This window comes from Schistocerca gregaria, chromosome 8 (assembly GCF_023897955.1).
Source record: "Schistocerca gregaria isolate iqSchGreg1 chromosome 8, iqSchGreg1.2, whole genome shotgun sequence".
Lineage (NCBI taxonomy): Eukaryota > Metazoa > Arthropoda > Insecta > Orthoptera > Acrididae > Schistocerca > Schistocerca gregaria.
In genome coordinates, this window is record NC_064927.1 from 93,604,685 (window position 1) to 93,632,366 (window position 27,682).

A 27,682-nucleotide genomic window follows, 5' to 3' on the forward strand; every position below is an offset into this window, starting at 1 on the left:
ATGACTTTATTAAAGAAACTAGAAGCAACTTGAAGTCATTATGAAATGAAGCAGATTAGGTAATATGTTGTGAAAATAAAGATTGTGGTGGTGGTGTCAAAACACTGGAAAAAGGGAACAAAAATTAGAGGAAAAGTCTTTACACCAAAATGCATAGCTGATCACTTATTAGGAAGCAACCTTGAAATCAAACACTATGTAGAGTTTCACAACCTGCATACATCAGTGACAAGAAAACACATTAAAAGTTTACGTTCACAACAAAATTGTGGCTACTATCGATCCAGGAAAGTGGATTTAATGCTTTGTGAGATTAAGTTCTTTGACTAGGGCAGTTCTGTTCCACTATTAGTTGCATGTAGCTTGATACTGTCTGTTGCTATCAATAAAAATGTGTATCTAAATGTTCTGTTGGTTTCGTGAGTTTATCATCATCAAATCAGGAGCAGAAATCCACAAAATAATTAAATCAAACAGAAGTATAAGACAAATAGTTTAATTTTGTAAAAGAGGCAGCTAAATGCACAAACAGAAACCATCTGAAATTGACAGGCATCACATGAGAAGATACCCAGAACAAGGAAATTTTTCAATCAAAATTTTAACAATAGCACGATTAGCAGGAGGGAAAACCCAAAATGAAGGCCAGGACAACCTTGAAGTGGGGTAATAACTCACAGCAAAAGAATTAAAGATATGGGTGCACAGAAAGGCCACCCAATGTTTCCAAGTGTTCTGTGTAGTCCTAAATTGGGAAATACAGTCAAGTGTATTCTTTACTTACAAGTATAACATACTTTACAGTAACCTCAAACAATAAAAACTCCAGGTTCACATACTAACAATATAAGAGGAAGGACAGACTGCTATTCAGTGTGAAGATGACACACTGATTTGCTGGCAGACACAATAAAAAGGCTTATGATTTACATTTGGCCAAAGCCTTCTTCGGAAAAAAAAAACGCACATACATTCATTCCTAAAAGCAAGCACACCTCATGCACATGATTGCGCAGTTTGGACTGGCCTGTCTAAAAATTAATGTGTCATCTTTATGGTGATTAGCAATTTATCTCTTCCCTTTACATTGTTGATAGTAACCACACACAACCACACAAGATTTAGTGGACAACACTATGTAGAGCATCGAAACAAATTTTTCCTCTTTCTTTTCTGGATCCTGTCTACTGTATTTCAGTACTTTTTTTACTACATTCACCAAAATGACTATAGGTGTTACATTGTCACAACATGTTATGAAATTTGAGGGCTGAATCAACTATTTCCTTTATTTGAGCCACAGGCTCTCTAATCAGTCACTGTCAGTAAAATTGGTAAATTACAGTGTTACACATAGCAGTTGGGATTAGATTTATCGGTGACAAGAACACTCAAACACCAGTGATGGAACCCGCATACAGTGTTCACTGGGCATCAGTAGCAAGGATGGTCACCAAGGCATGGAGAGCTCAATAAACAACCAAACAGGAAAGTTCTGTGTTTCATAACTTAGATGACGTGAATGTACTGCCATTTCTTAGAAAGGTGGTATAATCATCTAATAAACAGAATGAACACAAAGGAGTTGGCACTCACATTTATGAGAATTTTTCATAAACCCCTGAAAGAAATTTATATGGTGTCGTAATTGTTTAATTCCCTCACTCATTTTGCCCAGAATACTTCATCAGCTATATGCCTCAATTTACTACTTGCTCCCTTCAATCAATCAATGTATAAATTTCAACATACAGTGCAACATCCTCTCTTGCCCAGTAATGCTTTAGTATAACATTTCTTCAGAACATACATACTAACTGAATTACAAAGTAACAAGTAATGTGCACAAGGCCACACATTCTTTGTAGTAGTGAAAATATCACCTTTGTGCCACGTTTCCCGAAGTCTTCATTAGTCCACACACATGTATACATTGCAAGAAAATTGCTTTAGTCACCATCTGCTACAAAAATCTTGTCAAATTAACTACACTCATATAATTATCCAATGTGTCAAATTGTTTGCGGTAATGATCCTCAAGATTACTACATAAATTTTTCCTAAATCTGGTCCATGTAATTACTCTCTTCAAACTAAGTAATACTCACCACTACCATTACAAATTAATAAACTATTAATAACTTAGAAATTGTGAGACTTATTTTGATGTCATTACCTGAGAGATTTGTGGTAATAGATGGTATTCCCATAACTGTACACTCAGCTGGGGTGTAACCCCACGGCTCGTAGTAGCTTGGAAACACTCCGAGGTGACAACCACGCACAAATTCTTCATAATCGAGACCAAACAGTGGATTGGTGGAGGACATAAACTCTGGATGAAAAACAATCTGCAGAGAAACACAATGCTCTTACTCACACTGTTGCAGCTTCTCTCAATACTTACTTCTGCTTAAATAGGCTTCATATGACAATATGATGAAATGAAAATAGTGGAATCTTAATCACAACACTGTGCTGCTTTCACAAATATTAGATAGTAAGGGATGTATCGGGATCAGGAAATTGAGCAGGCAAGAGAGAATGTTGTCATAACAGAAGACAAGTAACCTTAATATTTTTACATAAAAATGGGGATTACAAGAATAATATAAAACAAAATAAAAATGATCTGTAAAAAGCTATAAAATTCCAAAACATAAGTTTTACACTTTTCCAAACAGTATACCACACTGACACCCTGTAACGTTACTCACTGTCACTCTCCTCGGCAATAAAATTCCTTCATCAAGAGCAGGCATTGCCTGCAGGGGGACCAACTGTTAAAACTAAGTTTTTGAAAACAGCCAGAAGTCACACTTTGTATTTATGAAGTATATCCACTAAGTAAGTTCCATTTGGTTATATAAAACAAATGTGTACAGATACAGAAAAAATATTTATTGTACAAAAATCTACAACTGTTAAACTACTTTTCTACATAGCTTCCGAAATTTTTTAGGCACTCGTCATAGTGTGGCATAAGTTTTTATATGCCTTCTTCATAGAAGATTGCTTCCTGTATATTCAACCATGTAGTAACATGTTCTTTCAGCTCGTCATCATCCTTGAAGTGTTGACCATCAAGGACAGATTTTATGTGTAAGAAGAGATGAAAGTTGCTAGGAGAAAGGTCTGGGTTGTATGAAGGATGATTAAACGCATCCCAGTGAAATTCCCATAGGAGTATTTTGGTCACATTTGCCATGTGAGGCCAGGCATTATCATGGGAAAAAACAGCACCTTTTGACAGTAATCCTTGCCACTTTTTCTGTATTGCGTGGCGTAATTTCTTAATGCTCTTGCAGTAACCACGTGCATTGATTGTTTGGCCACATGGTAAGAAATCAATGAGCAAATGCTTTTTCTGTCCCCAAAAAAATGATGCACAGGGCTTTTCAAGGTGTCAAGATTTGCTTAGGTTTAACCTTCATTGGGGTTGAAGTATGCCTCCATTCCATTGATTGCCATTTCGTTTCAGGGGTGTTGTATGATACCTCACATGACCATCTGAGAAAGAAAACTGTCACCACCTTTACTGTAGAATATCAAAAACTGAAGTGCACTGTCCATCCATTGTTTATTTTTGTGTTGTTCAGTAAGAATTTTGGGTACCCAATGTGAGCAAAGTTTCCAAAATATCAGTTTTTCAGTAACAATTTCATGAATTAGTGATTGTGAGATTTGCAGAACTTCCATAGTAAGAGCACCAAGTGTAAACTTACAGTTGTGTTCAGTTTTCTCTTCAATTGTGTGAACCAGTTCATCAGCAACCATAAATGGGCATCCACTTTGTTCTTCATCGTGCACTTTATCACATCCATTATTGAACAGTCTGACCCATTTTCTAACCATTGAATCACTCATAGCAATTTGTCTGTAAACCTTGCAGATTTTCCAATGAATTTCCTTTGGTTTAACTTTCTTTGCATTTAGAAAATGAATAATAGACATGATTTCATCCACGGCAGCATTTTCAATTACGTCTGACATTATAAAGAAGCACTACAAAGCACACGTCAGCAGCAGGGATCCAAAATGGCGTACGTCTTCTCCTTGATTCAGAGTAACTGTCACACATGCATGGAACTGCGATCATAGCACAGCCGCAGATAGAAATAAAAACAGAACTTACTCTGTGGATGACCCTCCTGTTTTTGACCAAGTTTTGCTCTTCAAACGAACAAGAGCACCATCAGAATATACAGTTTAAAGTTGACTGACAGCTCTACAGATTAAACTGTCTATATTATAGAACTTAAACTTAGGTTTAAAGTACAGTGCTGAATGATGACATTGCCAGTGCCATGTTTCCAGGTGACATACAGTAAATGGTAAAGGAAGTTGCTCTACCTGCTGTCTGAGGACACTAAATGCAGGCTGGTAATTCTCAGACACAGAGGCTCGAACATAATGAAAAGCAAAGTGTCCAGCAACAGCGTCTGCACCAGTGTAGATGTCACTATTCACAGAGATACCATTACAGCAGTGGTGCACTGGTGCCCACAGAGGCATTGAATCTTTTCCTGAAACTGTGAAGGAGGGGTACACAGCCCAACAGTAGCACCATACTGCTACCAGCAGTCTTCTTTGTATCATTTTATGAGGAATGGCCCTGGGCATGGAGCCACTTAAAGGCAGTGAGGTGTTCTGTCAATAGTTGTGTCTTATGGCCCACCTGCGATCTCTAATGGCAATTGTAGGAGTCCACCAAGGTACTGTCTTCCAAGGGTGTGATGCCGAGGAATAGGTGATCGCTGAATCAGCTGCCGATAGAATTGTTCCAGCCCTGCTCCGAAGATCCGCACTGATACCTCCACACTGCTATGTGCTAGGGGTGAAAGCATCCCAATCATCTTTGAAGGGAGCCCATTTGGGTGGACACCCAGGGAAGTGACACCAAGGGAGGGTCAAAATGACTACTGTTGCACAGGTGGTTGTGGATGGATGATAAAAGACCTAGGCAGCAAATGGCAAGGTCAGTAGCCAAATAAGACCTATATGCCACACTGAAGTGTGTGGGAACATCAGTACTCAAGAGGCAAAGATACATGTCTGTAAGTATGTTCAAACAGAAGCCAGAACGTATGTGCAAACACCACCCAATGCTCTTTCATAGTCAGTGTAATTCTTAACATAACCACAATAGCCATGGAGGATGAGGACCACTTGGCTGGGAAACAAGTTTTCTGGAGGGTGAATACAAGAAAATGGGAAGCGCGCAAAAGATATCAGAGCTCAGCCAAAGGTACCCTATCAATACATATTTGTTCCAAATCAGGGTATGTGGAAGGTTCAGGGCCACAGAGGCCACCAGGAATGCTGTCTTGCCTGCAGAGGTTGCACGAGGGATATCAGAATCTCTCATATTCCTCAACAATAGCTGTAGTTGAGGAATAATGTTGCGAACAGCACTGTAAAGCATGTCCGGAGTTATGGTGAAGCATTGGCGTCGGATGTTGTCTTTCAGCATCCCTAGAGATGTCGGTCGATCACGATACACTTCCGACTTCAGGTAACCCCAAAGCCAATACTCGCACGGATTGAGCACACGATGATCACCAAATGACGAGCACAAGAAGCAAATGGGGTGGATATGGGGTGGAGTGCCATCCTGCATAAACATCGTAAGTTCCAGCAGGTGTTTATCAGCCAGGCTAGGGATGATGCGATTCTGTAACATATCGGCATACCTTTCACCCGTCATGGTAGCAGTTACAAAACCAGAATCATGCATTTCCTCGAAGAAAAAAGGCCCGGTAACGGTAGATGTGGAAAATCCAACCCATACCGTGACTTTCTCGTCGTGCAATGGAGTTTCCAAGACAGTTCTAGGATTTTAGGTAGCCCAAATTCTGTAGTTGTGGGCTTTGACAGGCCCTCTGAGTGTGAAATGAGCTACGTCAGTCCACAACACGTTACTCAACCAATCGTCATCTTCCGCCATCTTTTGAAATGCCCACACCGCAAATGCCCTCCACTTCACCAAATTGCCAGGTAACAATTCATGATGACGATGGATTTTGTATGGATAGCATCGGAGGGTACGGCAAAGTGCCAACCAAACAGTAGTGAATGGAATGCCAGTGTGACGTGCGACTGCACGAGCGCTGACTTCCCCGTGCATAGACGAACCCGCTACAGTCTCAATTTCTTCCTGAACTGTCTCAGCAGCATTACGCCTTGTGCTCGGTCGGCCACTACGGGGTCTATCGTCTAAACAACCCATGGCTTCGACTTTCGAAATCATTCTCGCCACAGCTGCATTTGTCAATGGACCTTTACCCGCTCGAATCCCCTTCCTATGGCGATAGAATCTTAACGCTGAACTAGCACATTCTCCATTCTGATAATACAACTTCACTAAAAGCGCCTTTTCAGATAACGTCAACATGTTGCGACTGCTGGCGCATCTGATTCTCTCTCTCATTACAGCTCCTTTTACACACGATTGTCATTCGCAGTCACAGACGTTTTGCTGTCCAGCGCCATATGACAACATTTTGTTAATTTTTTTTGTTATAATAAAACCCCATGTCTTTCCAAGCATGTGTGTCAATTTTTACCTCTCTGTGTACATTATTCTGTGGTTTATTATGCTTTCAAATTTATACTGAATTTTTGATCACCCGTTATATGGTTACAGTTCTGAATTTTCAGGGTAGTACTATCGCAAGCGAGAATGGTGCAAATGAAGAAAAGCACAAAGTTGAAACCTTCCCTGCATGATTTGCACATCTGTAAAATTTAGAAAAGAAATGGCAAGTCAAATTCAACAAGCAGATAACAAATAATAATGAAAACCTGTTGAAGGCTGGAAGGTAAGTAAATAAATGTCCAAAACCCAAGCGAGATCCAAGCATAATTGGCATCAAGAAGGTTGTCCACTGGAAAGGTAGAGAGGAAAAGAGAATAGTACAATGATAGATTTGCAGCATGTAAAGGGAAGTAGTTCTGGAAAGACTGAGGGCCCTTGGTTGCCAAGTATGTACTCACAAAAGAGATGTGAGTGCCCTCTAGAGTCTATGTGAATAAGTCTACATTAGAAACAATGTCTCCTATAGAAACATGTACTACTGATTAGTATTTGTCCACTTGTAAAGTCAGTTCACTTCTAACTAAATTTAGATTCTGGCAAACTGCAATTTAAACATGGTAGAGGTCATAAAAAGCAAGGTGTGTGGAATGCACCCCCATGGCTGGCACCACAAAGGAATTTGCTGCCCACTCTTGTTCTATCCCCCCCGCCCCATATGACACCCCCCCCCCCCAAGGCCCCCACTCCAAGGTCCTCCCCTCCACCCCCTCTTCTATACTTATAAAATGGTCAAATCTGTTTATGACCACAACAACCAAGGCATCATCTGAAAATGTTAGAAAGTCCCTTTATTAATGTATTACACAACGTAAAAACACATTGGCCTCAGCAACCGAAACTTTACCTCTGAATGTAACACAAGCTTGTATTTTTCGAATGATAAATTTGGTGGCTCTGAGCACTATGGGACTTAACAGCTGTGGTCATCAGTCCCCTAGAACTTAGAACTACTTAAACCTAACTAACCTAAGGACAACACACACATCCATGCCCGAGGCAGGATTCGAACCTGCGACCGTAGCAGTCGCGCGGTTCCGGACTGCGAACCTAGAACCGCTAGAGACCACCACGGCCAGCGATAAATTTGGTAAAAATGTCATCATACAGGTGGATAAATACAGTATATTCCATGCTGTTCCACATTTATTACAAATACTATCTAACCGGCATATTTATTTAATAACCTTGTTAAGTGCAGTTACAGGCCACAGAGTGGGTGCCTATTTTCACACTAATTCGTTACATTCCACTCATGGATTTGACAGTGATTTTTATGAAGTGTCACTAGCTATATTTCTGATTAAAATGCTTCCTCCTCAGTTTCTGTCAGTTGGTGCAATAAAATCACTAGAACTATATCATTGCAAAATTGCCCATGATGCTCATCCAAGTGTTAGTTGGTAGATCTTATAGCTGTCTACCAGACAAAACTGCAAGATCAAACTTTAAATGCTACCTAAACAACACACTAGCATTTAGACAGGCAATAGTTGAAATCAGTATCACACAATAAATAAATAAATAAATAAAATTTAACAGAATTCCTTGCACTGTGTGTAAAAGCAATAATAAACAAGTAATCAAGATATTGAGATGCTACTGGATTGATAAGAACTCTGACAATGAAATATCCCAATATCAGACTTATGTAAGAGTACATAGCACATTTTTTTGGTTGAAGTATATAACACTTTGTACTTTTATAATGTTCATCTATAGTTATGACCAGGTCTCATATTGATACACATTTTAACCACTGATTAGTATCATATATTAACGACACTATTGCTGCTGTATATAGTACCTGTTGTAATCTGCCTTAACCATTGTTAAAGAGGACAATCTGCTTGAGTTTTACCACAATGATCTGACGAAAGAAATAATCAGAGATGATAACAGAGTTGATAGAGCTTTCTGTTATATTTTTAGGTGGAGATACAGACAGAAAATTCGAGATATGGCTTCCAGGTGCCATATACCAAGCTTGATGGATGGCGACAGCTATAAATTCCCTAAAAATATCATTACTTTGTGGTCAGTTAAAAATTCTGAGCAAGAAGAAGGTAGCATTGTGACATTTGCCTGTTCATCATGACATCCTATTTCAAGCCATGGCTTCAGTGTATTTTGGCAGTAAAGGTACCCTACCAAGATTTTTGTTTTTTGAAGTCAATGAAGGCACACAAAAAATTAGATAAAGATGTCTCAAAAGTGGCTCTACAGAAGATAAGCCAGCATATATGGTTTTTGACTGATGAAGTTTCTGATTTGTCACTGTTTTTTGATGATGTGGATCTAGAAACAAAAGTAAGAATGGTTGAAAATTTAACCAAAGATAACTTGTCAGCTCATGCTAAACGTTACATCCCTTCGAAGGAAGAACTTTCTAGTCCATTGTATGGTGAGTTAAATAAGTGAAGAGAGACATTGTTTCTTTAGTTCTCTGTTTACATCACAATTCTGTTAACTGGTTAACTCTCTCTCACTTACAGAGAAAAACATCTACGACTTTATTTCAGTCAGAAGCAAGTCATTGTTCCATTGTCTTAAAACTGATAACAGTTTTCTCCAGAAATGTCCTGCCATGTGATCAAACAATGCTTCCTTTCAAGAAACCAGGAAGGAGGTTTCAGCAATGAGAGCAGTGAATGACACACCTGAAAGATTGGTAAAGTTGATGCAAGACTTTGTTTACTCTTGATTCAGGAGGAACAAAAGCAAATTTTGTTACATTGCGTACAAGAACACCGAAAGATTTATCCTGACTGCAGAAAACAAACTTTGAAATAAAAATTTAGAGACTAATGTTTTTATATGTTAAATAGTGAATAAACATGATTTGGGCAATTTGGTGTTTTATTTACCAAACAGTCATTAAGTTCCAGAATCCCTACATTCTCAAGTAGGAAAAGTTTTCAACTCTCATGTTTAGCATCAAGTTGGTACGTGTTATAATAATTTCATTGTAATAATATGTAGTATGTGAGTTATTAAGGTCAAATAGAAAAAATAGAGGGGATGAATTTTCAATTTCATGAAAAAAATCCCCATTATATCTTGGGACACCCTAGTGCACATGTGTGCACATGGGGAACAGTTGGGCCTCAGCAATAGCCTCACATTGTGTATTATATGGCTCTGGAAAGCAGCAGGCAGTGGAAAGGTGAACAACTGAATAAGTTAAGAAGCAACACTGCAAACTCTAATAATCCAGAGCGTCTGAGAGGAGTATTTTTAATTACTTGGCAGCAAACATTTACCTTGACACGGTCGTTACTCGTGTTGAACAACTGGCACCTTCTGACAGCATTCAGAACAGGATCGTTCCAGTCATCAGCTACGTTGTGCGTTGTTACAGGTGGCAAGCCATTTCTCTGCAGAGAATATATACATCTCTTAATCTTCACCATGTCTTCTTTCAGTAGCAGGTCTGCTGGATTGGGCAGCCGCCCACTGGTAAGCAGGACAATTCAGTTTTAGAACATAGCTCATAGATAGGATAAAACAATAATATCTTAGAGATACCTCACAAATATTAGTCCAAAAAGTTGTCTGTTACTGGTTTTAGCTTTTCTATATGATGCTTTGTTGTTCTATTGTAATATAATATCCTTATCTTTTGTTACATTTGACTGAACCGTGGACACTGCCATCACAAGACATGTTTCTAGCAAATTGCAAGTGACACATGGAATATGGTTTTTTGTGGTCTGAATCAGGAGAGCAACTTCCATCATAATAAGGGAACAATGTTTCATCATTTCAGATCCAGATACAAACCGTCAAAAAGTTAGAAGCTCTTAAGCAGCCATTACATCTTCAATTTTAGTCCACAAGCCATTGTACACCAAGTGTTGCATGGTACACCATGCAGTAGAATAATTTTCCACACCCTCTCTCTACTACAATTGTGTGTGGTATGTGCAAAGAATGACTTGGTATTTCTCTGTAAAAGGACTTTTTATTTTAATTCTAAGGCAATCATTATGCAAAATTTTAACATCTAGATTCTTACTCGAGTTTGGGCTCTAAGAATTTTTAGAATAATGTTATCCATGACCCCCCCCCCCTCCCCCTAACACACACACACACACACACACACACACACACACACACACACACACACAAATTAAGTCAAATCTGCACTGTCATTTTAATTAGTGGTTTGCCGATTTCTGAGGAAGTAACAAATTAGTGATAGCTTTGCTGTAATTGAAGTCATCCCAAAACTCCATCTTGCGCCACCGAAGATGTTCTCTGCATACAAGTATGAAATATTTTGTTTACTAAGGAAAGCCATTTGGCCACGGCATAGCAGTCACGGGAATTTTAATAAATTTAGTATCGCTGGCTATGAGTTGCTTGGAGAGCTACTTCAAGGATAGATCTACAAAAGTCACATCCCCTGAAATGTGTGTGTCAGAGAGGGTGCCTTCGTGGTTCCACATGTAGCCCAGTATTTTGGGACATTACAATGCAGCCACTGCCAAAAACTTGCAGCAAGAAGTAGTCATCTTGTGGCTGTGGCCTATGAGGATCTCTTGCCAGTACAGGTCAACTCAATAAAACATGAGGAGAGATCCTAGATACTTAAAATGTAGTGGACAAACACAAAATTAATGGTGATGCTTAAGGTCCACATACATATTTCTGGAAGGGAAACTGAATTATCACCCAGAATATATACAGTATAACCCCGCATTATGCTCGTGGAGTTAACATTTTCCCGCTGCTTACAACATTTTTTATCATACCCGTCAAATTTACCATGTTGACAACGTTAATTTGCACCCGACTTTGCGTTAAATATTTATATAACTTTCTCATGATTTACACATTACGAAAAAATGTTTGTGGAGAAAAAAATTACACTGGCATATTATCGGCCATGCAGTAGTGTTTACAAATATAACATGGTTAAGTTTCTTGACACCAGGGCACTCTACTCCACGGATTTGAACCCGTAAATGTGTAAAAGTTGGGACAATTCATGCCATATCTCCTGCTGCTGCCAAGCTCTCTACTCAGCATGATGGCTGATGAGAGTACCTAGGTTTGTTTGAATAAAGATATTATGACCAATCACAACCATTTCGAAACTGTCTACTGTGCAAATGCAGTTTTGTGATTGTTGTGATCGTGATATCATCATCAAACCATATGTAGCGTGTTTCGGTGGTTGACCAATTGTAGCACTAGTTGACACAATCATTCACTTTGTATTGCTCAAATGTATTTGGTTTAAACAGTGCCAGTTACATGTTTTTCCATACTAAGCAAATCATATTAGGAGAATTTATTCTCATTGTTAAGTGCATGTATTTGTTGTGATGTTACATAAACAAACAATGTGAGTGATAGTGCGTGCGTGTGGTTTTCCACATAAATGAGGTACTTGATAACCTCAAAAAGACGACTATGGTGCAAGAGAAGCAGAATGACACATATTCAAACACCACACAAAATACTTATGAACATATTTGCACTTGACAATACGAAAAAATTCTCAAAACACATTGTGCTAAGAATGAAAAAATACATACCTTGTGCAGTATTTCATTATTTAAATAATGAACGACAGCTGCAGGCTGTCAGAAACACTGATTATGATACATGAAATTAAGTCAATGTTCCTACTTCCCAGACAGTTATCTGTTTCAGTTACAGCAGCAGTTTTCATTATATAATAGTAAGTCCTTGACAAGTCTTTTGATGCCTGTTATGTACATATATCACACAAAGTGCAAAAATGTAATGGGGTATCTTGTACATATCTTTTACAGCTTAACATGTTATTTCCTAAATCTCACATTTTCCCCACATTTTACACCAATTTCTTGAAGTCCCTTGAAAAGTGTTAAAGGGGGTTTCACTGTGTGTGTGTGTGTGTGTGTGTGTGTGTGTGTGTGTGTGTGTGTAATAAAAACCGAAGAAAAACAAAATGCTGCCTGTTCCTGGGGTGTCACCTTGATCAACGCTTTACCTATGGACCACACATTGAGGGGGTAAGAAGGCGTGCTAGAACCTGCATAGACGTATAAAACTCTCTCTCACAGATAAAACGTAAAACTAAAGCTGCTGTGGATGCACTGTCGCCCAACATTGAAGGCAGGGTGCTGGGAAAGTTAAAAGTCTGCTGCAGAGCAGCTAAAAGTGGGCAGTCCAGCAAGAGGTGGACGACTGTCATTTGGGAGCCACAGCGACACTGAGGTGGGAACTCATGACAGAGTAGGTAACCGTGTGTTAGCCACAGATCGCCAATGCGGAGCCGGCCCAGAACAGCTGATTTCCTGCGAGGGGCCTGCATGGAAGACACATTCATAGTCTCCTTAATGACACGTAGTTTGTTGTGCGTGCTGTAATGCCATTCCATCTCCCAAAGCCAGAAAACCCTGCAGTGTAAAACAGAATGCAGGTCAGCTTTGGAGATGCCTATCTCCAGAAGCGGTTTCTGCGTCACCTCTGTGGCCAGCCTGTCAGCAAATTTGTTGCCGGGGATTCCGACGTGTCCTGGGCAAACACCACGGAACGGTGGGACTGTTCCAGGACATAGATGGACTCCTGAATGGACACTACCAGATGGTGGCAACAGTAGCACTGGTCGATGGCTTGTAGGCTGCTCAATGAGTCAGTACACAGGAGAAATGATTCGCCACGGCACAAGCGGATGTACTCAAGAGCGTGAGATACGGCCGCCAGCTCTTCAGTGAAAACATTGCACCCAACTGGCAAGGAGTGCTGCTCAATATGACCTCCACGAACATATGCGACGGCCTACATGACCATCAGCCATTGAGCAGTAGGTGTAAATCACTTCAGAGCCCCGGAACACATCAAGAATCGAGAGGAAATGACAGCGGAGAGCGACGGGGTTAACTGAGACCTTAGGGCCATGCAATAGGTCCAGACAAAGCTGCGGCCGAGGCATACACCATGGAGGTGTACATGAAAGGTCCACAAGGAGAGGTGGTAAAGGGAAGGACTCCAGTTCGGAGAGAAGGGACCGCACGCATACCGCAATTGTTGACCCAGATCTGGGCCACCGATGCAGGAGATAGACTGCAGGTGGGAAAAGAACACCATAATTTGGATGCTGAGGGGCACTATGAATGTGTGCTGTGTAACTGGTGAGCAGGTGTTCATGTCTGATCTGCAGCGGAGGGACACCAGCCTCCACCAGTACACTGGTCACTGGACTTGTCCTAAAAGCTCCTGTCACTAATCGAACCCCACAGTGGTGCACAGGATCAAGTAAATGCAATGCTGTAGGTGCTGCCAAACCATAAACCACACTCCCATAGTCAATTCAGGATTGGACAAGGGCTCTGTAGAGCAGCAGCAGCAGCAGCAGCAGCAGCAGCAGCAGCAGCAGCAGAGTAGAGCGATCTGCACACCAATTGGTGTTGCTCAGGCAATGGAGGACACTGAGGTGCTGCCAGCACTTCTGCTTAAGCTGACGAAGATGAGAGAGCTAAGTCAATCGAGCACCAAAAACCAGTCCTGGGAATTGATATGTCTCCATTACAGTGAATGGATCGAGGTAAAGTGTGGGTTCCAGATGAACGGTACAGTGCTGACAGAAGTGCATGGCACACGACTTTGCAGTTGAAAACTAGAAGCCGTGGGCTAGAGCCCATGACTGCACCTTGTGAATGGCTCCCTGGAGGCACCGCTCAGCAACACCAGTACTGGAACAGCACTACAAAATGCACAAGTCATCTGCATACAGAGAAGGTGAGACGGAGAGCCCGACAGCTGCTGATAGACCGTCAATGGCTACTAAAAATAGAGAGACACTCAATACAGTGCCCTGCGGGACTCCATTCTCCTGGATATGGATGGAACTATGGGAGTCACCAACTTGGACACAAAAGTACAAAATGACAGGAAGTTTTGGATAATAATCTGGTCCCCAGAGACGCCACTCATACAATGTGACAAGAATATTATGTCGCCAAGTCGTGTCGTATGCTTTACGTAAGTCAAAAAAGATGCCATCAGGTGTTGCCATCTGGAAAAGGCTGTTCAGACTTGATGGACAGAAGATTATCAGTGGTAGAGGGACCCTGGCGGAAGCTGCCGCGACACGCAGCCAGCAAGCCACATAATTCCAGGACCCAACCCAACCGCCGACATACCATACGTTCCATGTGCTTGCACAGAATGTTGGTGAGGCTGATAGCTACCCACATCAAGCGTGTTTTTAATGGGTTTGAGCACCAGAATGATGGTACTCTCCCACCATTGCAATGGAAAGACGCCATCACGCCAGAGCTGGTTGAATATAATAAGAAGATGTCACTTGTAGTCAGATGAGAGATGTCAAATCAACTGGCTGTGGATGCAATCAGGCCCAGGAGCTGTGTCAGGGCAATGTGCAAGGGCACTGAGGAGCTTCCACACTCTAAATGGGGCGTTATAGGATTCACTGCAGTGTGTAGTGAATTAGAGGACGTTCCCTTCCAGCCGCCGTTTGAGTGTGCGAAAGGCTGGGGGGTAATTCTCCGATGCAGAGGCTCAAGCATGATAGCTCCTAATATCATTTTGGACCTCCTTTTGCCCAGCAATGCACAGCGATGCACAGCGATCTGAAGAGGCAAGTTTTTGGAAGTCCCCTGCAGAAATATTAAGCTGTGCTACCTCTAAAGCCAACCATAGTTGTGAAAGTGTTTTTGTTCCAGGATTTTGTGCACGAACTGACCTCTCGATTACATCCCACAAATGTTCTATGGGATTCGTGTTGGGCAATATGTGTAGCAGAGTCAATCGCTCGAACTGACCAGAATGTTTTTCAAACCGATCGTGAACAATTGTGGTCTGGTGACATGTTTGGAGGCGTGAAGTCCAAGAATGGTTGCAAATGATCTCCAAGTGGCCAAACATCAGCATTTCCAGTCAATGATAGGTTTAGTTGGAGCAGAGGACCCAGTCTATTCCGTGTAAACACAGCCCACACCATTATGAACCCACCACAAGCTTTCGCAGTGACCCGTTCATAACTCGGATCCTCGGCATTATGGGGTCTGTGCCACACACTAACTCTACCATCAGCTCTTACCAACTGAAATTGGAACTCATATGCCAAGCCCGCAGTTTTCTAGTGGTCTACAGTCCAACCAATATAGTCACAAGCCCAGGAGAGGTGTTACTGTCAGCAAAAGCACTCGCGTTAGTTGCCTGGTGCCATAGCCCATTAACACCAAATCCTGCCACACGGTTCTAACAGATACATTTGCCATACATTGCACATTGATTTCTGTGGTTGTTTCACACAGTGTTGCTTGTCTATTAGCACTGACAATTCTATAAGTGCCTTAGGCCACTGTGTTGTCCGTGATGAGAGGTAATGCCTGAAATTTGGTGTTCTCAGCACACTCGAGACTGTGGATCTATTAATATTGAATTGTCTAAAACTTTCCAAAATGTAATGTCCCATGCGTCTAACTGCAACTACCAATATGCATTCCAAGTCTGTTAATTTCCATTGTGAGACCACAATCAGATTGGAAACCTTTTCATGTTAATCACCTGAGCTGCTCCAATTCACTGCCTTTTTTTACCTTGTTACAGACCTTTGTCACCTCAGCACTCAGCAGTGCTGCCAAAGGTGAGTGCTGTAGGTATACGAGTGGTTTCAACTGCAGCCACAGTCACTGAATGGTGACACTACTGGCCATCTCAGTGGTCTGATTCGTTGTGAAGGGTGACCACACCGAAAGTGGCTCTGATCAAGACTGTGGAAGGAACATAATGGTAGTTTTCTGACTGTGCCACAGCACTATTTCAAAAATATGAGGACAGTGCTGCTACAGCGTATATCTCCAGCACAGCAGCTGCTGCAGAGAGGAACTGATTCATTTGCACTGTCTTAGGCAAAGGCATTGGAAAAAAGACCACATCAGTACAGAGATTTTGCCACTGACTTTGGAAAATGGTTTGTTAGGTGGGCTCTGAAACATGACAATTACAGCAATGAGACCACAATGAAGAATGCGTGGTAGTCCATCGTAGAGAAATTCAAAACAAATTTCACTTGCATGTCCACAAAAGAGAAAAAGTTAATCAGTAAGTAAAGTAATGATTATTTTCAGTAAATATCAATAATACAGGAAATACTGCAGTAGCTAAAATACTTCACAAATTCAGTGCATACAAAGTTCTTCAAGCAAATATTCCAGCTGCACATTAATCCTGAATTCAAATTTGATGTACCTTTAAGACATTTCCATGCCCCTTCATTCATGAAGCAAACTTAATTCTGTTCAGACGCATTTAGCAGCACCTCCAGGTAGAGAACTGTCTACTGGTGTCTTACGCGCTAGTCTAGCAAAACATAGTGGACCTCAAATTTATACTCATCTCTTTCCCTGATGAAATTTTGCAGAAGGCAGCAAGTCTCAACTGTAATTTCTGGCAAATCTTGTTGAACATTTAATGAAATATACTCCACTTATTGCTCAGTACTCTACAGAAGTTGAGCAGAGCTTGCAGTGCCACTAACATCATTTGGAGCACCACTCGTGGTAGGCAGCAAAATGCAAGCACTGCTTGCAACCCACTGGGCAGCACTGCAAAGTGCTCTGTGAGGAGCCGGCCTTAGTCAGCTTCCATACAGTGTTATTTAGTTCAGTTCAACGTAATGAGGTGTTGGAACAACAACAACAACAACAACAACAACAACAACAACAACTACTACTACTACTACTACTACTACTACATGGCTATTCTGTCTTTATCAGTTGCAATGTGAAACATATCTTTTTTGATTCCTCATGAAGTGGCCAAGGTATTTTAGTTTGTGACACTTGATGATGTTGAACACTTTTTCTTGCTGATATTTTAGTTATTTATGTAGTGTCTCATTACTACGTATTTCAAACAACCAGTTTTATGGACTGACTGATCAATCAAGATAGAAACACTCAATGGTGGCATATTTTTCTTATGAAAAGTCTGACTGCGGAATATATGCAAATTTTACTTGATATTTTAAAAATTTAGATCAGTATGGTGCCAACTGTAGCCACTATAGCTAAAATTAAGAAATACTAATTTTCAGCGGCAAGTGTAAGACAGGGGTGCAAATTTGTGGCTTGCTTTTGACACATGGAAATGAGTATACTGATGAATACAGAATGGCGACAGAGCAGCATTGTCAATTACATAAGCTCTGCTAGCTCTTTGCAGTGATATTTTTACAGGGCCTGGTTAAGCAAGGTCAATTACTGTCAATTACTGCCAATAGCAAGTGGACTGGCTGCACCGACCCATTCCCTGCTAGTGATTTGAAGGTCCCCCAAACTTTAATTCCGTTACTGAGTAGCAGCTTCCAGAATGATGCTACAAATGTGACATGTATTGCTGCATTTTAAGATAAAAGGACATATAGAATACGAAGAAATGCCTATTAACAATTGAGGTTTGACAGTTTTCAAGGTTTATTAATGTATTTCATTCAACCCCCCCCCCCCCCTCTCTCTCTCTCTCTCTGGGAAAAATATATTAAAAACAAAGATTCCAAGACTTACCAAGTGGGAAAGCGCCGGTAGACAGGCACAATAAAATAAAACACACACACACACACACACACACACACACACACACACACACACACACACACACACACACACACAAAATTTCTAGCTTTCGCAACCGACGGTTGCTTCTTCAGGAAAGAGGGAAGGAGAGGGAAAGACGAAAGGATGTGGGTTTTAAGGGAGAGGGTAAGGAGTCATTCCAATCCTGGGAGCGGAAAGACCTACCCTAGGGGGAAAAAAGGACAGGTGTACACTCGCGCGCACACACACACACACACACACACACACACACACACACACACACACACACACACACACAAGCAGACATTTGTAAAGACAAAGAGTTTGTGCAGAGATGTCAGTCAAGGCGGAATTACAGAGGCAAAGAAGTTGTTGAAAGACTGGTGAGGTATGAGCGGCGGCAACTTGAAATTAGCTTTCGCATCCCGCAACTAACCTCCTGACCTGGTACAGAAGCAAATAACCAGAGCCACTTCCTCATCCCCTCAAGCCCAGAACCTCTCACAGAAGAACCCCAAAAGTGCCCTACTTGTGACAGGATACTTCCCGGGACTGGATCAGACTCTGAATGTGGCTCTCCAGCAGGGATACAACTTCCTAAAATCCTGCTCCGAAATGAGATCCATCCTTCATGAAATCCTCCCCACTCCACCAAGAGTGTCTTTCCGCCGTCCACCTAACCTTCGTGACCTCTTGGTTCATTCCTATGAAATCCCCAAACCACCTTCCCTACCCTCTGGCTCCTACCCTTGCAACCGCTCCCGGTGTAAAACCTGTCCTATGCATCCTCCCATCACCACCTAATCCAGTCCTGTAACCCGGAAGGTTACACGATCAAAGGCAGAGCCACGTGTGAAAGCACCCACGTGATTTACCAACTGAGCTGCCTACACTGTGACGCTGTCTATGTGGGAATGACCAGCAACAAACTGTCCATTCGCATGAATGGACACAGGCAGACAGTGTTTGTTGGTAATGAGGATCGCCCTGTGGCTAAACATGCCTTGGTGCACGGCCAGCACATCTTGACACAGTGTTACACCGTCCGGGTTATCTGGATACTTCCCACCAACACCAACCCATCCGAACTCCGGAGATGGGAACTTGCCCTTCAGTATATCCTCTCTTCTCGATATCTGCCAGGCCTCAACCTCCGTTAATTTCAAGTTGCCGCCGCTCATACCTTACCTGTCTTTCAACAACTTCTTTGCCTCTGTACTTCCGCCTCGACTGACATCTCCGCCCAAACTCTTTGCCTTTACAAATGTCTGCTTGTGACTGTGTATGTGCGGATGGATATGTGCGTGTGTGCGCGCGAGTGTACACCTGTCCTTTTTTCCTTTTAGGGTAGGTCTTTCCACTCCCGGGATTGGAATGACTCCTTACCCTCTCCCTTAAAACCCGTATCCTTTCGTCTTTACATCTCCTTCCCTCTTTTCTGAAGAAGCAACCGTCTGTTGCGAAAGCTATAAATTTTGTGTGTGTGTGTTTGTGTGTTATTTTATTGTGCCTGTCTACCGGCACTTTCCCGCTTGGTAAGTCTTGGAATCTTTGAGCTGAAAAGCATCTTTTATTATCCTAGTGCTTCCTTTGGAGACATATTTACTTCAGTTTTGAACCAAGTTTACTTATCCTTGTCCCAAAGTCCTTCATTCTCTTGAGGCATGAATCAAGTATTTCTTCCGTCCATGGTTATCAGTAGAGTAATCTTGATATCTTATAATCATCTCCTGTTCATGACCACACGTTTAAAAATATTTCTAACTAGTGCAACTTACTTTGTTACTTCTCTCAGCATTAAATCATGTTTGCGACACCTGCCCTTTCACCTCCTAAATCTCTGTCAGACATTTTTATTAGTATGCTTCCAGTCATGCCAAATATGTGGCCAAAGGAAATTAGGGTTTTTTTGGTTTTTTCCCTGGTATTTGTAATGAACCACACTGAGTCAGGTGGCTTACTAAAGAATGCCATGCCACAGTGCATCAGGTATAGAACTAGAAGTGTCAAGTGTTCTGACACTCGTTGTAGGGATCGCATGAGGTAAAAATGTAATCTATACACAATGATTGAGACCTGTACTGCAAATTGACTTTTGTTTAGTTATAATTTATTTACTGTAAATACAAATTACATTACTATTTCTTAAGTGAAAGCCTAAAAAAGCATTTGAAATATTAGTTTTGTTATCTGGCAATGAAAGGAATGGTATAATTGTTTTGTAGAGTAAAATGTTACCTGAGGGATTTTGTAATTATTACATATACTGAAAATCAAAATGAAAAATAGTGATGGAAGCCATTACAATTATGTAGTTAGTCAAAATATAGCAACAAAAAACAAAATTAATGAATCGTAGTGTAAGGGACAAAAAAGTAGTTGATAGTAAACATTTTGTTACAAAACAACAGCATTGTGGTACTGAAAATTGATAAATCTTGTTGATCAATTTCAGAGTTAAACTTTTCATTGAATTCATTCACTTGCTTTGTTGTGGCACCACCAGAGCCAAAACAGGTGTCTGTACAAGACACTTCCAACAGGAAGTTCTAATGAAGAGCTCTTAGTACAAATTTACAAAAAACAACTCACCATACCAACTTGTATAAATTGGTGATGTGGAATTTAAATTTTCTATTGTTTCTATTTTGGGCACATAGATGTTAACACTGGTCCAACTTTAACTTAGTGAAGACATGCTAACAAATTACTTCAACATATCAGACTGTTGCAAACAAAAAAGTAAACAACTGCCTGATGTTTTCAATGAACATCAAGGAAATATCTCAGTAAAACTCTGTGTATAATCCATACCTCAGACAAACCTCATACATCCTCTTTCCAATTTTTTGCTGAATGTCACTGATTGTGTCGCGCAAGCTCTTTGTCACGGCATGGCCACGTAAGCTCTCTACGTTGAAGTTGTTCGTTTTGGTAGGGAATATCAGGAATGCAACTACTGTGATTTCTGGGTAAGATGTCTGAAAATAAAAACTTTATGAGAAACTACAGAAATGTATAACACTTCTATAAATTTAACTCACTTTTAGTTAAATAAAACAATGATTAATGTTACCTTTAAAAAATGATTTAACCGTGCTAATGCCTCAATGAATACATCAGCACCTTTGTTTCCAAATTCATATCTTCCAGCTATGAAAAAATACAATGTTTTATCCAAATCAAAGTCATAGTGTCTGAAACAGAACGAAATATTTTACAGTTGAGACCAATACTGGAAACAACAGAGAAAAAACGCTATGTAGGAAAAACATTAATTACTAGACAACAACGCTCTAGAATATCAATAGATCAAACAAAATGTGAAAGATTTTTTTTAAGTTTTCAATATAATCTGCACTCATGTCCAGTAAAGAGAGTAATACATATTAACAAAAATAGGATTAATTCTGAAATTTTTTATACAAAGCAACCATGACTTTTACCAGTTACAGGAGTATGGGATTTCATGCCATTGAGTATCAAGTCTTATCATTCATTGCCACAACGCAGTATGTATAATTTCATTTTATCATTTTCATGACATGGTTCAGTCTGATCATTTTCAACTCCTTTGCTTAAGAAATTTTTATAAAACAGTGATTGTGCTTTATGTTCAGTCACACGCCCTTCACCCACAAAATTATTTTTTTATGTCTATATTACAAAAAGGATAGATTGCTACTGATCAAAAGGTCACCACCTGCATTAGACGCAACACACACACACACACACACACACACACACACACACACACACACACACACACACAAATCAACTCCCACTCGTGCAACGATAGACATGAAAATTGTAAGATTTCTGTAAGGTTTGTGACAAATTTGTTTCTTTTCAGATCTAGAGGAAAATATTTTTGAAAGCTGGTGTCTGATAGTTGTATCCAGCATCTGTCAATCATATGTAGTATACTCAAATTATTCAAACTGGCTGCCAACAATCTATTTGAACATGCGACTCTAATCACATGCCCAACAATCAGAGGTAATTTTTCTGTGTTAACGCCATAAATAGTGCCTTCCGGACTGAAACCTTTTATGCTGTAATTTCTGTCATCTAGTAAGCCTAACTGAAGATTCAGTTCTCATTTAATTATGTTTATTTCTGAAATATGAGGAGTACCAATCTGTAAGTTTCACTATGTTACACGTGTGACTGGCCTGTTCTTACTTTCAAAATGTCATGACCTAAGCAACAGCTGCTTCAAGAACTGTGCCGTGAACAGAAGTGTGATGTACTGTGCATACAAGAAACTCACAGATACCCAGCAAAGACGACCGAAAATACCTGGTTTGCAGCTAGCTGCAGAAACACCTCATGCTAAATATGGAAGTGCTATTTTCGTCAAGCCTGAAATCTAAGTCTTGAGTGCCTATTGTACACATGACAATAACATCGAGATCATCACCTTGGAACTCAGCAACTGTGTGATAACGTCAGTATACAAGCCTCCTTCCAAAAAGTTCTCCTTTGTTCCTCCAGATAAAGATATCTGTGGTAATAGGGAATTTTAATAGCCACAGCCATACCTGGGGATACACCCGAGAAGATGAAAATGGAGTAGCCGTTATTTCTTGGGCGGAAACTAACTCCCTCTCCCTCATTCATGATAGTAAACTTCCTCCTTCCTTTGACAGTGGAAGGTGGCAACAAGGGTACAACCCTGACCTCTTATTTGTGAGTGAAAATGCAGTGCAACAGTGCCACAAATCAGTGTGTCATCCCATACCTAACACACAACATAGACCAATAATGTGCCGATTTCTTTCCATCGTAAGACCCCGAGAAATTGGTTTTAGACGAAGGTATAATATTAAGAAGGCAGATTGGCCAAAACTTTCTAAAATGCTGGACAATAAAGTTCAAACAATTAAGCCTGTGCCTGAAGAGTATGAACACTTTGTTGAGCTTGTTAAATTCTGATTGCGAGCATGTATCGCAAGAGGCTGCAAGACAAACTACCTGCAGGGCGTAACTTCAGAAACAGCTACACTGCTCGAGGAGTATTATACCCAATACTATGAAAACCCATTCAGTGAGGAAACCTCCCAAATAGCTAGATCTGTCCTCTCCTCAATCTCCGAGGCAGAGAAGACAGTGGGAGAAACTGATGGAAGACTGTGATATGAGTAGAAATAGTCAAGAGGCCTGGAGGCTTCTAAAATGCTTGAATAATGACCTTTCACTGGCGAATATGCATGTGAATGTCCGAGCTGATCAAATTGCACACCAACTCGTACAAAATGGGAATCCACCTTATTCAGCCAGGCCTGGTAAGAAGACGTGTGAGAGATGACCTGACCAAGAAACCAGTACTCTGCTTCAACCATTTACCCAGACTGAGGTGGATCTCGCTCTGAGTAAGTGCAAAAATGGGAGAGCGGCAGGCCTCGTTGATATAAGAGTTGAGCAGATAAAGAACTTTGGGCCAATAACAAAAGCATGGCTGAGAGACCTAATGAACAACTGTGTCAAATCCTGCAAGATTCCTAAAATCTGGAGGAAAGCCAAAGTTGTAGCTATCCGCAAGCCAGGCAAGGACCAAAATGATCCTAAAAGCTACCGCCCTGTATCTCTCCTATATCATCTGTATAAACTCCTTGAAAGACTCTTACTACACCGACTAACGGAGAAGCTAGAGACAATATACATCCCACAGCAGGCTGGATTTAGACAGGAAAAAGCTACACATCTCAAGTGTTGAAACTAACACAGCACATCGAAGATGGTTTTGAAAGGGAAGAGATCACAGGAGCTGTATTTATAGATCTAAGAGCAGCTTATGACACAGTTAATCATAGAAGACTTCTAATGAAGCTGAACAATGCCATTAGAGACTACCAGCTAACCTGTTTCATAAGGAATCTCCTTGAAAATAGAAGATTTTTTGTTGAATTCCAGGGCAAGAGAAGCAGATGGAGATCACAGAAAAACGGATTACCCCAGGGAAGTGTGCTTGCTCCAGCTTTTTTAACATCTACATAAATGATCAACCACTACCTGAAGGAACATAGAGCTTCATCTATGCAGATGATTGTGCTATCACCGCCCAAGCACGCTGCCTTGAAACTGTTGAAGAGAATCTGTCCAATGCATTGAGAGAACTGTCAGCTTACTACAGGGAAAACTAGCTGAGACCAAATCCTGGAAAAACACAGACTTGCGCTTTCCATCTTAAAAACCGACAGGCAGCTAGACCCCTCAAAATCACCTGGGAAAAAACATCACTAGAACACTGTACGTATCCCAAATACCTAGGGGTCACCCTTGACAGTGCATTAACATACAAGAGGCACTGCCTAAATACCAAGCAAAAAGTGGCAGCCAGGAACAATATCATCAGAAAGCTAACAGGCACAACGTGGGGAGCACATGCCAACACTGTGAGAACCTCTTCCCTTGCGTTGTGTTACTCTGCCGGAAAATACGCAAGCCCAGTGTCGTTCAATTCTTGCCATGCCAAAACAGTATATGTTGCTCTTAATGATACTTGTCGTATCATCACCAGGTGCCTGAAGCCTACTCCTCTGGATAAACTGTACAGCCTCGCGGGAATTGCACCCCCTGACATCCGTCGGGAGGTAGCAGCAAAAAGCGAGAAGGAAAAATCAGAAACTTCTGCAGCTCACCCCCTATATGGCTATCAGCCAGCAAACCCACGACTAAAATCCAGAAAGAGCTTCCTCAGATCTACCGAGGCTCTAGTTGGGGCACCACAGCAATGCCGAATCGAACTATGGCGTGCAAGGCTTACCAGTACTGTGGGATGGATTACACCAAGCGAAAGACTACCACCCGGCTACACAGAGAGTTGGAGTACATGGAGATCCCTCAACAGACTACGCTCGGGTGTCACGAAATGTAAGAGCAATCTGACCAAATGGGGTTTCCTAGAGGAGCCGCCACTCTGTGAGTGTGGAGCAATGCAGACGACCTTCCACCTGCTCCAGTGTACCCAATGTCCAGCAACATGCACAACATAAGACCTTCTTCATAGAAGCTTGTCACATGTGTATTCAATCATGTTGTAACATGTTCTTTCTTCGTAGTCATCGTTGAAGTGTTAACCATCAATGGCAGATTTTTGGTGTAAGATGAGATGAAAGTCACTACGACTTCTTTTCATTAATCTTCTCTTCAAGTTTGTGAACCAGTTCATCAGTAACCACAGAAGGGTGTCCACTTCATTCTTCATCGTTCACTTGATCACGTCCTTCATTTAACAGTCTGATCCATCTTCTAACCACCGAATCACTCATAGCATTTTGTCCATAAACCTCGCAGATTTGCTGGTGAATTACTTTCGATTTAACTTTCTTTGCATTTAGAAAACGAATCACAGATCTGATTTCACATGTGGTGGCATTTTCCATTGTGGCTGACATTATAAAGAGGCACTACAAATGGCACGTTGGCAGCAGATATCTGAAAATGGCGTACATGCCTTCTCCTTGAGTCAGAGTAACTGCTGCGCAAGCTCAGAACTGCGATCGTAGTGCTGCCGGAGATAGAAACAGAAATGGAACTTACTTCGTGGACGACCCTCGTTCTATCATAGTGCTGTTTCTGACTCTATAAACTGAGACAAGTACACTGTTGTTGCCTTTCATAATGCTATTTTAACAGATTTACAACAACAGGGCCATGAAGTCACTTTCTATCATTATTGGATGGGTGGAGCAGGACCTCAGTTCAAAAATAGATAAATTTTTGATAATATTTTGCACCATTAAGGAGGCTTTGGATTTCCCACTGACTCAAGCTTCTTTGCAACAGCTCACAGAAAGGGTGCCGTTGATGGAGTTGGAGGTGATGTCAAGAGGATGGTAAGGATCGTATGGCTGAGTGCATTGCACAGGAAGGAACATGTTACTAGTGCACAAACATCTGCAGCAGTTGTATGAAGGGTTGGGAGGAAACCATGCATTTCGTATGTTCCTACAGAATAAATTGCTTGCCTTACTTTTTGGTCTTGAGGAAAAATGGAAAAAGGTTCAGAAAGTGCAAAGAATGTTATCCTTGCAGTACATGAAGCACAGTGAAGTACCATAGCACATGTGCATTAGTTCAAATTCACCAGCTACACGAGACAGCACCACATATGTATATCACTGTATGTATGGAAATATCAAATTTGAATTTAATAGAGGTCTACCTAATATATAAGTTGTTATTCCAAATGTGGATGAAATAGAGGATACTAATTTTCTATGAAAACTGGTACTTGGGTTGTAGTCAATTTCTGCACAAAAAATAATATTTGTCAGATCACCAACATCAATGATTTACACACACACACACACACACACACACACACACACACACACACACACAAGAAATTTAAAAGAAAACAAAATTGAGGTGTCATCTTTGAATGGCCTGATGTCCCAGATGAATGTGTTCTGGCTGACAATACTGGCCTTGCTGTTGAATTTTTCTGGGTACAATACGTGTTAAGTAGTTTGTTACATATCTAATGTCTGCTTACGAACATAACTGCACAAAATAATTGCAGACATTCTGAGACCTTTTTGTGAAGTATAGCCATTATTAAGGCTTCATAGACTATAGAAGTCTTTACTCTTGTTATATAGTGTTCTTGTGGTATATTTCAATCATTTTTTAGGCTCTATGGTAATTAACTTTTTATGAACAAAATATCACATGCCTATTGCAAACTAGTGTATATAATAATATATATCAAGTTGTAAAAATATAAAAATAAAGTTTTGTTAGCATGCAATAATAATGAAATGTTCTGGCTATCACAAAATATTATGCATTAGCTTTTAATAGAATTTATAGCAGAATATTTTCTCAAATAACCAGAAAGACATTTTAGCCCATATCTTTTCTCACTCACATGACTAGCAGATGTAAATTAATTTATTTTACATGGCAGGTAGTGTGGAGTTAAGCTGCCAGAGCAATAGCCAAAAGCGAACTCTGGGAGGTAATAGGGGACACGCTCCACACTGCCAGTCAAGGGAGTCATCGAAGGAAGCGGCATAGGATGGATGACCGGGCATGGCAGACAAATGGCATGAGTATCCACTGAGAAGAACATCACAGCAGTATGACAGCAGTTGTTCATCTGTTTCTGTACAGAGACCCTCACAACCACATTAGTGTAGAAGCTGCCAGTGGCCAAACAGATTCCATGGTGGTGGATGGTATTAACATGGCGTAAGATGGATGGACATGCAGACACGTAAGCAAAACATTCATTGTGTAGTTTTGAATGGACTATGATGGGTTCAAATAGGGGAGGGCTATCCAATTGGCTACCCAGGAAGTACTGCTTAGGACATATAAGACATTGAGAATCTGTGTACAGCATGTGGCCAGATAAGACAGTTTTCTATCAAGCATGAGCTCCAGGAATTTCCTAGTTTCAGCAAATGGAAGAGCAACAGGCCCAAAATGTAAAGGAGTTTGACAGTGGAACAGCAAAAGCCACTGTCAATGCTCCACAAGTAAAAATGATCTAGACATCACGGAAGACACTGCT

General features: G+C 40.9%; 1 protein-coding gene across 1 annotated transcript in view; it reads right to left on the minus strand.

The window, feature by feature from the left end:
- LOC126284121 (glycogen [starch] synthase) overlaps positions 1-27,682 on the minus strand; it is a 112,220-nt gene that overhangs the window by 20,313 nt on the left and 64,225 nt on the right. Inside the window, exons 7-10 of the mRNA XM_049982811.1 lie at positions 21,233-21,353; positions 20,971-21,137; positions 9,859-10,051; positions 2,177-2,351 (exon numbers count right to left, since the gene is read on the minus strand). Coding sequence (XP_049838768.1) covers positions 2,177-2,351; positions 9,859-10,051; positions 20,971-21,137; positions 21,233-21,353 — 656 coding nt within the window. The remainder of the gene's footprint in view (positions 1-2,176; positions 2,352-9,858; positions 10,052-20,970; positions 21,138-21,232; positions 21,354-27,682) is intronic.